Source organism: Zootoca vivipara, chromosome 6 (genome assembly GCF_963506605.1).
Source record: "Zootoca vivipara chromosome 6, rZooViv1.1, whole genome shotgun sequence".
NCBI lineage: Eukaryota > Metazoa > Chordata > Lepidosauria > Squamata > Lacertidae > Zootoca > Zootoca vivipara.
Genome location: NC_083281.1, coordinates 95,692,799 through 95,705,105, shown reverse-complemented (window position 1 = coordinate 95,705,105; position 12,307 = coordinate 95,692,799). Strand labels below are relative to the sequence as shown.

The 12,307-nt window shown below is 49.2% G+C and overlaps 1 protein-coding gene across 1 annotated transcript in view; it reads left to right on the top strand.

Annotated features, from left to right (window-relative positions):
• The window catches only part of ANK1 (ankyrin 1), a 184,857-nt gene extending 176,429 nt beyond the window's left edge, over positions 1–8,428 (top strand). Inside the window, 1 exon segment of the mRNA XM_035119972.2 lies at positions 6,300–8,428. Within this exon segment, the coding sequence (XP_034975863.1) occupies positions 6,300–6,326 (27 nt within the window). The 3' untranslated portion in view covers positions 6,327–8,428.
• Positions 8,429–12,307: the final 3,879 nt, after the last annotated feature.

Here is a 12,307-nt window from a genome sequence, read left to right as displayed (position 1 = left end):
GGAGGTAAACACCCCTTTGTTCTTACTAGCAGCTGGGGGGGTGTGGCAGTTTGTCAACTGTGGTAGCACCTAGCAGTTTCCCTTGGAGTCCCTCCTCTCCTTTGCCTGTACAGTGGTACCTTGGTTTAAGAACAGTCCGGTTTAAAAAACAATTTGGTTTTCGAACTCCACAAAACTGGAAATAGTGTCTTGGTTTGAGAACTTTACCTCGGTCTAAGAACAGAAGCTGAAGAGTGGAAGGGCACCGACGGCAGGAGGCCTCATTAGGGAAAGACCGCCTCGGTTTAAGAACGGTGTTGGTTTAAGAACGGACTTCCGGAATGGATTAAGTTCGTAAACTGAGGTACCACTGTATATTATTATTATTATTATTATTATTATTATTATTATTATTATTATTATTATTATTATTATTTCAACTTGTATCCCACCCTTCCAAAGAAGCCCAGGGCAACAAACACATTAATACTAATAACAAATTTCAAAGAATTATAAACAGGGTAAACCTTTCAGCTATCAAATCCCTGGAATGTTTTTGATTCCTCCTGAAAGTTAATGAGTTTCTGGGCCCAATTCCAAGTACTGATAAAGCCGTACACAGCTCAGGACCTCAACACCTGAAGACCTGCCTCTTCCCATACAAACCAGCCATACAAACTTGTCAGCCAAGACCCTCCTTTGTGTGCCCCTCCATGTGAGGCCCGGAGGGTGGCAACAAGACAACGGGGCCTTTTCTGCAGTGGCTCCCCATTTGTGGAACGCTCTCCCCAGGGTAGCTCGCCTGGTGCAATAACTGCATGTCTTTAGGCACCAGGCAAACTCTTCTCCCAGGCCTTTGAACATTAAACTGTTGCTGTGGCTTTTTTATGTAATTGCTTTATTTTATTATTTTTATTATGCTATGTAAATTATGTTTTTCAATGTTGTACACCGCCCTGGGATCTTTGGATATAGGGCAGTATATAAATTGAAATAATAATAATAATAATAATAATAATAATAATAATAATAATAATAATAATGGCGGCTGCAAGTCAGCAGGGAGCACATTCCACAAATGGAAAACCACCACTAAGAAGGCCCTGTCTGTCCTGGGTCGGCACCAACCAGGCAGCCCCACCTCCCAGGCCTCAGCTGCCGATTGTAGGACCGGAGATGGTTGATACTGGCAAAGCTGCTCTGTATCCCGCCATTTAGGGCTTTATAGGCCAATATAACACATTGATTGGCCCCATTGAGCCACCCCACTTAGCAGCCCAGCAGCTACATTATGGACTGGCTGCCACCTCAGCACCATCTTCAGGGGCAGCCCTGAACACATCTATCTAGGACTCCACAAGGGACAGGCCCACCTCTGTTCTGGACCCATCCCTTGTTGCTGTGACGCGCGTGTTAAAATGGGAGTCTCAAAGGACCTTCAGGGCCTCTTGTGGGTGTACAGCTGCTTTGGTCCTCAAACTGTGCTACTAGCCTGCCATATTTTAGTGCTGGTCTATTCAGAGGATAGCAGCTTGTGTTCCCAGGCAAATGTTGCCTCTTAGCCTCTTCTGTCCAGCAAGCTGGTGGAGAAGGGGCAGAGTCATCTGTCTCTTCTGTGTCAGCCTGCATAGAATTCCTTATCATCCATGCCGGCCTTTGTTGGGCCCCAGCAAGCATGGAGCATCATCAGGAACAATGGGAGTTGTAGTCCAACAACATCCGGAGGGCATCAGCTTGGCACAACCTGGCACAGCCCACGTCGTCTCCACTGCCTGAGCCTTTTTTCTTTTAACTGGAGAGGCCAGTGATGGAACTTGGGACGGTTTGCATGCAAAGCATTTTCTCTAATGTAAAAAGAGAGGAAGGGCTGTTGGATGAGGCCAGTTGCCCCTTTAGTCCAGCACCCACTTCTCATCCTGTGTCTGACCAGATGCCAGTGGGAAAGCCATATGCAGGATCCGAGCTCAAGGGTACTCTCCCTTCCTGCCGTTTCCAGCAACTAGTATCCAGAAACATTATTGCCTTCAGCTTGTAGAATGCAGATCATTGCCTTAGAATCATGGAATTGTAGAGTTGGAACACCAAGGGACATCTAGTCCAACCCCCTGCATTTGTGGCTAGTAGTCACTGATAGCCCTCCCCTTCATGAGTTTTTCCAATCTTCTTCTCAAGCCATCCAAGTTGGTAACCACCCCTGCCTCCCGTGGGAGGGAGCTCCACCATTCAGCTAAGCACTGCCTTAAAAAGGACTTTTTTTGTCCATCCTAAATCTTCCAGCATTCAGCTTCATTGACTGCCCATGAGTTCTTGCACTGTGAGAGTATTATATAATGTATCTCAATATTTCTTGCTGCCGGTCTTTAAAGCAGTTCATCCCACCCAACGCTGGTTTGGCTTGAAACAAAAAAATCATTCTGGGCAAAACGTTCATTTTAATGGTGTAAATTATTCCCCAAAAGGTGAGATGTAGTCTATTCCAGCTTGCCAAATTCCCTTTTATCTCATTCCAGGTTTTCAAATAATTAGAATCATAGAATCATAGAATCCACAAGGGCCATCCAGTCCAACCCCCTGCCAAGCAGGAAACAGGGCCGTCTTGAGCAGATCGCGCGCCCTGGTGCTGAGGGGCGGAGATCGCTCCGCCGCTCGCCCCGCCCTCGCAGGGCGCAATTGGTTTCCGCGTGGCTTTGCCCAGCTTACCACCCCCCCGCGCCATGGTGCACTGCGCCACCGGGGGTCTATGAAGAGCCGGCCCTGGCAGGAAACACCATCAAAGCATTCTTGACATATGGCTGTCAAGCCTCTGCTTAAAGACCTCTGAAGAAGGAGACTCCACCACACTTCTTGGCAGCAAATTCCACTGTTGAACAGCTCTTACTGTCAGGAAGTTCTTCCTAATGTTGAGGTGGAATCTTCTTTCTTGAAGTTTGAATCCATTGCTCCGTGTCCGCTTCTCTGGAGCAGCAGAAAACAACCTTTCACCCTCCTCTATATGACATCCTTTAATATATTTGAACATGGCTATCATATCACCCCTTAACCTTCTCTTCTCCAGGCTAAACATACCCAGCTCCCTAAGCCGTTCCTCATAAGGCATTGTTTCCAGGCCTTTGACCATTTTGGTTGCCCTCCTCTGGACACGTTCCAGCTTGTCAGTATTCTTCTTGAACTGTGGTGCCCAGAACTGGTAAAGTTCTGGTACCAATTATCTTGGTAAAGATGCATACATTTTGACGTTAACAGAATTTCTAAGTATTTGACTCTCTTTTTCATCTCCAATCTTTTGAATCTCATTTCCCCCCCTCTGTTCCCATGTTTTTGACTAACAAGTTATTATTATTATTATTATTATTATTATTATTATTATTATTATTTATTTTAAACCCAGCCACCTGTCCAAATTCATTTATCACCTCTATCACTTTAAGTAAACTTTCTTTGGGGTTTTTGGTAGTAATAATAAGGTCATCCGCGTAAGGCCGTAAGCTCTCAACTTATAGGATGTCACTCCCACCACTATTCCCTTTATATTTTCATTCTTCCTTGTTTTCGTATTTAAGATTTCCAACATCAGAATAAACAGCAAAGGCCACAGCGGCACCCCGTCTTGTACCCCTCTCTATTTCACAACTTTCTGAAATGTTTCCATTAATTATCAATCTCACACATTGTTTGTAATATATTGCCTCTATTCCTCTCACAAACAGCTCTCCAAATCCCATTAACCTAATTTGCTTCTTCATAAAACTCCAGGAGATGTTATCAAATGCCTTCTCGGCATAAACAACATCAGAGCTGCAGGTTTGTCACTTCTGAATTCCAAATATTCCAGTTTTATCAGTAATGTTTCGTATATAACCCCTTAACCAAGCTGCCCCCACCTGCCCTACGCCTAAGGTCCTATATGACACCACGTGGGATGATAGGTGAAAACCTCACTCAGCCAAAAGGGAGTGCAGACCCCACCAGTCTGTTGATTGGCAGCTCCTGCCAAGGGCTGCATGAGGCAATCAGCTGCCTTATGGAGAGCCTGGCAAAGCTCTCTCAGGATGCATGGGTCGCCTGACCCCACCACCACCACCCAAGGGGTTGGGGAAATCATGATCCAGCTCACCCGCCAGATCTAGTTCCTCTCCCTGATGTAGTGTGTGTGTGTGTGTGCGTGTGCGTGTGTGTTTATAGAATCATAGAACAGTAGAGTTGGAAGGGACCCCAAGGGTCATCTAGTCCAATCCCTGCAATGCAGAAGTCTCAACTAAAGCATCCATGACAATCTTACTGTCTGCTCACAACTTGCCAAAGTCCAGTTAAGGTGCAGTCTCTCTGTCTTTTTTTTTTTAATTATTATTATTATTGTCAAGTTTGGCAGAGGAACATTTTTCCTACTCCACATCTGCCAAAACTCCTTCCTTTATGCAAGGGCTGAAAGTGTGAGGCTTCTGCCTTCATGCAATCTGGCAATTCTTGGCAGGGCCTGGTTAGCAACTTCTGTGGCAGGACTGACCTGTGGCTCCTTCCAGTCTCTGATGCAACAGAAGCTACATCAGTTGAGCTTCTGCCTGCTGAGCAGATCTGAAGGCTGCCAGGAGTGGGGGAGCAGCCCTTGGTTCCTGGGCCTTGCTTGGTTGTGCAGAAGGGCAAAATGTTCCCAGGGCTTGTAGCGCTATAGCAAGAGAAGCCTCAGCCACCCAAATTCTGCCTTTCTACTTGCTCTTCAAGCTGGCAATCCTCCTAGATGTGTTTGGGAATCAGCAGAGGCTTCCCTGTGCTCCCCAGGCCTGCCTGCCTGCTTGTGTCACTGTCTCTCTGCGTTGTTCTCACAGCTGCTTCCTTCTGCCCTGCTGGGAGCCCAAAGTCTGCGCACTTAAACAGGGCTTGTCATGAGCAGCACAAGGCTTAGTTCTCGTCTGCCTCTGGGTGGGAGGGAAATAGGGACAGGAAGGCCTCCTCTTGCCTTGCAATGCCTTGAGTGCTGTCGCCATCCTTCACTATAGAATCATAGTCATAGAATTGAAGCGTTAGAAGGGTCCTCTAATCCAACCCCCTGCAAGGGGGGCGGGAGGGAGGGAGAGAGAGAGAGAGAGAGAGAGAGAGAGGGAGGAGCTTTTGCATGCTCATATGGCATTGCTGTCACCTGGAAAGACCTGAGTTTCTGCAGATGTTGTTGGACTACATCCCTGGCCATTGGCAATGTTCCATGAGGCTGGTAGCATAGGAGCCAACTCCTAGAGGGCAAGGTCCCTTCAGCCCCCCTCCCCCCGTAAAATATTTGAGAGGGCTGGACCCCCAAGGCTGGTAGGCATTCAAATGGGGTGCATGCACTACGTATTGTGATTGATTATGCAGGACGGGGCTTCCTTGCACCCCCCCCCCTGCAGTATTTTATTCCATGGCACCCTTGGCTGGTAGGAGCTGGACTCCCACAACATCTAGAGGGCCACGGGATTTGCAGAAGTATAGGTAGCCTCCATGGAAAGTGCAGTCATCCTTAAGGACTAGAAACTTGGCATCCAGGAGCAGTTTCTCCTTTTTGCAGTTGTATGATAATAAGAAATGCCAGTGCATGAATTATTAGAGAGTGGGGAAGCCCCTTAAGGAAATCCACAGGTCTTACCCTCTGACCAATTTTAGCCAAATTGTGCCCCCTGCTGGCGTTATTGTAACAATAGTTTGGAGGCTGGGCCCGGAGCTGGAGTACTGAGTGTCCAAAGAGCTTTCCCTAAGTCTGACTGGCTCCTCTTCAGATTATCGGATGCGTAGCTCAAATGAGAACTTCCAAACTTCACGTAAATTTGGCAACAAGGTGAAGGTATTCCTAGAAGGAATTAAAGTCTACCTTCTTCAGAAGCCTTTGCTCTTGCCGAAAACCTTCACATTTGCCTTAAGCTTTGTTTTAGGCAAAATTGAGCAGAAACTTCACCTAAGGCCCCTCCTGTGGGCTGTGGCAATGGCAAGTTGGAGGCCTCCTTACGCTAGCATCCCCCCCCCCCCCGTGTTGAACCAGCTTAACTGTCAGGATCCCCCTACCCACCCACCCACCCACCCAAATCACCCTGGGAAGTGCTTTATTCAAGACTTTGAGTTACCATTCCCTGGAGACAGTGGGAATGAGCCCTGACACTGGCTTTTGGGTGGGCCCAGGTGGGTGTGCTGTGTTCGAAGTGCAGTGGCAGAGATCATTCTGTCTGCAGCGAAAAGGGTTCTTCTGTTTGCACTGAAGCCCTCGAGCCAAGAGGAGGCCCGGGCGGAGGTGCTTTGCTGTGGCCTTTGCATGTTTCTCACCCAAGCTTCCTGTCTCCTCCTTCCTCTCTTTCCACCAGGGCTTCACGTCGACACCAATCCACTGACCTCCACCTCCCCCTTGTGCCCCCATGATGGCCAGGCGAGCGGAGCCAGGAGCTCACTGGGGCAGGACTGGCTCTCCATGACTCTTTAGGTTACATGGCATGATTTCCGTAAGAGACCTAACTTTACTGTCTTATTCGCATGACCGACTGACTGCAGACGCATGAGCTACAGTTCTTCCTCCTGACTTAAACTGAGGAGGGGAAGCCGTGCGATGGTGTGTCCTTCCGGAGCCCTCTTCTTCTGACGCAGCACGCCTCGGCCTCCAGGGGAAGGAGTCAGCCGGATGGGACTCGGCAGCCCGCCCACCCTTGCTCAGCCCTCCCTCATGCCCAGCATGGGCTTTCGGTCCAGGTCTGCAGGCCTGGGAGATGGATGGGAAGCAGAGCAGGGCTGCCTGGGGGCAGGGAAACCCCGCCCTCTGGCTGTTCTTGCCCAGTTTGGATGGAAAAGCGCGACCTGGACAGTGGCTCAAACCTTGTGTATACGATGCGAACAGATACCTACTATGCAAACACAAATAGGGACGTTCGGCAGGATTGCATTGGCACGGCTCCCCGAGAAGCCTCCACAGGCTGCCAGCCCTCGGCAGGATGGAGGCAGGGAGTGTAAGGATGGTGCCAGGCAGAGCAGATCTCTCTCTCTCTCTCTCTCTCTCTCTCTCTCTTTTGCAAAGACACACACACACACATTTGGGGGGTGGGGTGAGTGGTGGGTGGAAGAAGAGAGGGGGGAGGAAGGGCTAGCGCATGAGCCTCTGCCAATCCACTCGTGCCAGGTCCACGGGCACCAAACCCTCGGGCTGAAAGAGTGCAGCGTCCCGCTTGCGTCCGATGCCCAGCTCCACCCAGCACAATCTGTCGCTCAGGAGAGGTGCAGAGCTACGTTGCAACCTTACCTGCGCTTCTACACTAGGAGGACCCGCAAAGGCCTCCCAACTCAGCACAGACGTGGCATCTGCCAAAGTTTTCTGGACTACTCCTAGCTGGGGAGTAGCTGAATCTCTCTCTCTCTCCCCCCCCCAACCCACTTACACACTCCCACACCAAGGGAAGAGCAGTGCACTCTGGGCTTTTTTTCTGCCAGAGGATACTCTACTGCAGCCAGGCCTGGCTGCCCCCTCCCTGCCCCTTGGTGCTTGGGGAATCCTCCCCCTCCCTGTGCCACTTCTTCCAGCCAGGCCAGAAGCCTGAGACTCCTTCCTTGAGCAATAGGTCCTTCCTTCTAGGAGGCATCTGCTCTGGGATTCCAAAAAGAGCGGGGGGGGGGTGTTGGTGGGGAGTTATGCTGGCTGGTTGCCATGTGACCCCCCCTCCCCGCTTCAGTCTTTGGACCCAGAAGAGATGCCAAGGGGCACCTGCTTCCTGAGAAATGCACAAGTTAAGCTCTTTCCCCCAGGGTCCCCCCCCCTCCAGGCCTTCGGTGCTGTTGCTGCCAACCCATATGCAGCTGCTCTGCTGCTACCAGCAGCCCCGGGGTCATTGACACCCCCCAAGCAATCTGGGGCTGGGCAAGCATGTGGGTCCCACTCACAAGGGGCAGGGTGAGGGGGTGAGGGAAGAGAAGCTGGGGAAAGACCCCAAAATGTGGTCCAGGCATCTCCACAGAAAGTATCAAGAGCTGCCCCAGTGACAACCATGCAAAGTACACAGCAGCCCCCACCCCACCCCCCCACCTTCATGCAACACATGCCCTGTATGCCCGCCCACCCCAAATTGCTGACACAGCCTTTGCCATAGACTCTAGTGTGGGCCCCCCCATGCTTTGGCCTCCTGTAGTGCATAGGAAAATGAGCTGCAAACTCTGCCCCCCTTGCCTGCCTGTGGGGCGACGCTTTGCCCGCTGATTGCTAGTAGGAGCTGTGGGGAAGGGTGATGCCTAGAGAATGCTGCCGTCTGCACTCTAGATGCTTTTTAGAAGTTTATGAGATTACTTTTAGTTTCTTTTTTATTGTTATGGGAATTTTTGAGCCTTTTGGCTCCTCCTCCTCCCCTCCCTCTTCCTCCCCACCTCCATCCCTCACCCCTGATGTATAGACCATCCTCCCTTGTCCACCTGCTACCAGAATCCAAGTTAATAAAGAAACCAACACCACTTTGTGCTGCCTCGGCTTCTGTCTCTTCTTCCTCTTCCTTGCTAAGAGGAGCGCCAGAAATCCAGCTCTGGCCTGAGGTCTCCTGTTTTGCCTGGCCCCCTCCAGGTGGCAGTTGGATCTCCAGGTGGGTGAGAGCGCCTTCAATAAGAATAAGAAAACAGCCAGAAGACTCTGCCTGCAGCTTGCATGCTTCAGCCCAGCAGGAGCTGGCTTCAATTTATAGCATGAACCCTTGGGGAAGCAGGGGCAGGCCTTCTGACTCCCCTGCTCCCCTCTCCCAATTGACCTCTGTTTCCAGGGCCCAGCATGACATCATCAGGTCTCATTGCTGGGCCCAGAAATCTCAGGGTCTGGGATACTCCTGACCTGGCAGCCCTACTTACTTAACTTGACTTCTCTCTTTATTTGTAAAATAGTTTAGATAACAAGGAGGTGGTAAATGGGGTATCAAAGGAAACATTGGACATGGAGATTTGCAAGGACTGCTGTAGTTTTGCCAGTTTACATCTAAGGAAGGGGGAGAAGTTTGATGCTGTTCACATTTAAAGGCAACTGTCATCATTTGCCCTTTCTGAAACAATACGCTAAACAAAATCTAGCCAGTCTTCTAAATTCACTCTCTGAATTGTGCAATGCAGTCCCCCAGCATAGAAATGTTAATGAAAATAACATACAAAAATGCATTGTATTAGAGTAAATTGCTTTGCAAAAGTGTATATTAGGCAAAACTGCATACACAAAATATGTATATTAGCAGAAATCCTGCCATGGACGCAGAGGAGTGGGGGGGCACCAGCTGGAGACCCCCCAAGGGAAGAGCCTGGAGAGAGGCGGTGGGAGGCCATGGGTGGTCAGAGGGAGAAGACTGGGAGGAGGAAGAAGAAGCTGAAGAGGTAACAGGGTTAGTGAGTAGGGAGAGTCTGGCAGAGAGAAGCCCGGAAGGGGGAGCTGGAGAGGAAGGAGGCCAAGGGGCAGACATGAGGCAGGCTGGTGAAGAATCTGGGGGTCTCCCCCTCCTGCTGTGACCAGCTGACCAGCCCCCCCCCCAGTCTCCCAGGACCATAAGAGGCAAGAAGGTGGCAGAGCAGAGAGACACATGTGGACAGAGTCTCAGATTGCTTGAGAAGGACCCAGGGGAGGAGGAGACTTAGAGAGTGGTGGGTAGGCAGGAACCGGCAGTCCTCGCAACTGCCTCACTGGGACAAGACCTACTGGGAAGGGGTGCTGCTGTGACCACTAGGACTGAGCTGTTTCAGATTCTTTGAATAAAGAGTTAACTTCACTGGCCTGCTCCTAACACCCGTCCTGATAAAGGCACACTAAAATGCTAATGAATTTTTGGGGTGGGTGGGTGTTAATACAGCAAACTGATGTAGATATGCATAGAACTGAAAAATAATAATGGAATAATTAGAGAGCAACTGAAGTGGTCAGATTTGCCCATCCCTCCAGATGTTGTTGGGTTGTGGGTTTCCTGCAGCTTCCACTGAACTATATAGCTATTTTTAAAAAAATAAAAAAAGCCAAGTCAGACAAGGGCAAATCACATGATTGATGTGTCTAGCTTTGCCATTAGGTAATTTTCCTTTGGAGCTGATCCCTGCACATGCATTTCTGTGACCCCAAGAAAGAAGTTAAGGGTCCATTCCCTAAAGCAGCAATGGGGAGCCTCTGGCCCTCCCAATGTCCCACCTGCCCATCCCACCTGGTCAACACTAATTACAGACATTGCATTTCAGTGCAAGGTGCTTCTGGCAGTAAGTGCTGCTGGTTGCTGTGGGTGTTTCTTTAGTGAATGAGGCAAAGCCATGAAGGAGAATTCTGTCTCCCGAAGGGTGCAACATGTCACCTGGGGTGGGGGGTGGGGGGCAAAGAAGCCAGTGGGAATTGCCTGGAAAGTTAAGGGTCTAGTGAAAGAGGGGGTATCCCTCTGCATAGGGATGATGTGGATGACCTGTTAAAAGCATAGGCTATTCATTCTCCCAGTGCCATCCAGGCACCAGGGGGAGGTGTGCACAGTCTTGCGGGAGCCCCAGGGCTTGCAGAAGTAAAATAAAAGAACTTGAGAAGGGGCACCCAGCAAGGTCTTAGCATGCTTGGCAGCCACAAAAATACTGTTAAGGTGGAGCTAGAGTGGAATGGAACCAAATGGATTGTCCTGGGAAAGGGCATAGTGGGCTGGTTTTCTGAGCAGGACCACTCTAGACATTTGGCTGCATGTCCCAATTATTCCTCCTGAAGCCAAACCTAAAACACAAGCCCTTCATCTCAAGTTGCCTGGCCGTCACTTCTCCTGCATTCCCAATGTCTACACTACACAAAGAGTCCACACCTTGTACTTTTTATATGGTTTTGCACACAAAATTTGGGCATGATGGGGTTAAAGGCACCTGCTCCGTGTTCAGTCGCATGACTTTTGACTCCTGGAACAAGGAGGCCCTCCAGGCTGGTGGCTTTTCCCCAGGAGTGTTTTGCAACTTGTTGTTGACACACTAATATGAAAAATTACAACATTTCAGCAGGAAGCTATGGATTACGCACTGACTGGAAGCCAAGCTTCATTTCCACCCTGAAACCTTCGCAGGCACCAAAACCTTGAAAGCTGGATTGTGGATAACTGCTCTGACATCATCATGCACACAAATCAAAAGGATGCCTGGAGAAGCCCAATGATTATTTATCTGTTTATATATTTTGAAACTTCTACACTGCTTTTCATTTATAAAATCTCAGAGTGGTTCACAGTAAACAAGAAAGTCTCTAAAAGAGGCAAGTGACAAGCATTTAAAGCATCCAGATAGTCATAAAATGTAAATACAGGAACTTACAGCAACAAACAGAACCAAGAATCGCAATATCAACAGCCAGGAGAGGCCAAAGTAGGCAGATCTTTAACTCCTGGAAAGCTCCTCCACCACCCCTGGTGCTCTCCTGATTTCCATGGGGAACTCAGTCCTTAAAGTAGGTGCTACAGGGGGAAAGGTCCTCTCTGCACCCTGACCAGCCAAACTTTCTGTAGCTTCTGAAGATTTCAGTGGCCTGGGCAGACTGTCCGGTTGGGCTTACAGCACTGCTTGAGGAGGAAAACCCCGCCTGGCAGAACTTTCCCGTCCATTTCAGGACTTATGCACACATACCTTTTGCCCTGCTCTTTGCAGGCAGGGTCCACACTTTAAAGCTCTGTGTCCAGACAGCCTTTGTTTTTGCTCCAAAGGTTTCTCAGTGAAAACCTGTTCTTTAAAGCTCAGCTGGAGCGAATAGCAATCTGCAGAAAACCCAAGTTGACATTTGGTCTTATTGAGTGTTAAAGAGCATGTTTTCATGGGGAGAAGTCAGGGCAAAAAAAGAAAATACTCTGACACAGAGCTTTTAAGAGTGGATCTGTACTTTAAGAGAGCAGGTCAAAAAGTAAGTAAGCCCTAACTCTTAAGGCCCAACAAGACAATACACAGGAAATGCATGCCCTCATCATGCAATGTGGATCTGTGCTTTAAAGGAAAGTATCAATAGGATCAATAGGACATGGATGCAAAGCTTAGTGCCAGGAAGATAACTGTCAAGTTTTCCCTTCTCTCACGAGGAAGCCTATTCAGCATAAGGGAATTTTCCTTTAAAAAGGGGAGAACTTGACAGCTATGGCCAGGAAGGAGAAGGGTCGAGCAGTTCCTCCAACCCTTTGCCTTTCTTGCTGTCACAACCTCCCAAGTCTGTTTTACTTTCTTTTAACAAATGTGTGACAACCACGCAGAACTCTCCATCAGTTTGGCCCTCAAGAATGGGGAGGGGGGATGTGGGCTGGCAAGCCAGTGAGTGGAGCTGGGAGAGAAATCCAGTCTCATTCAGATTTTAATGTGAAACTACCTAATCTGTGCTTTTTGAAACAATGCG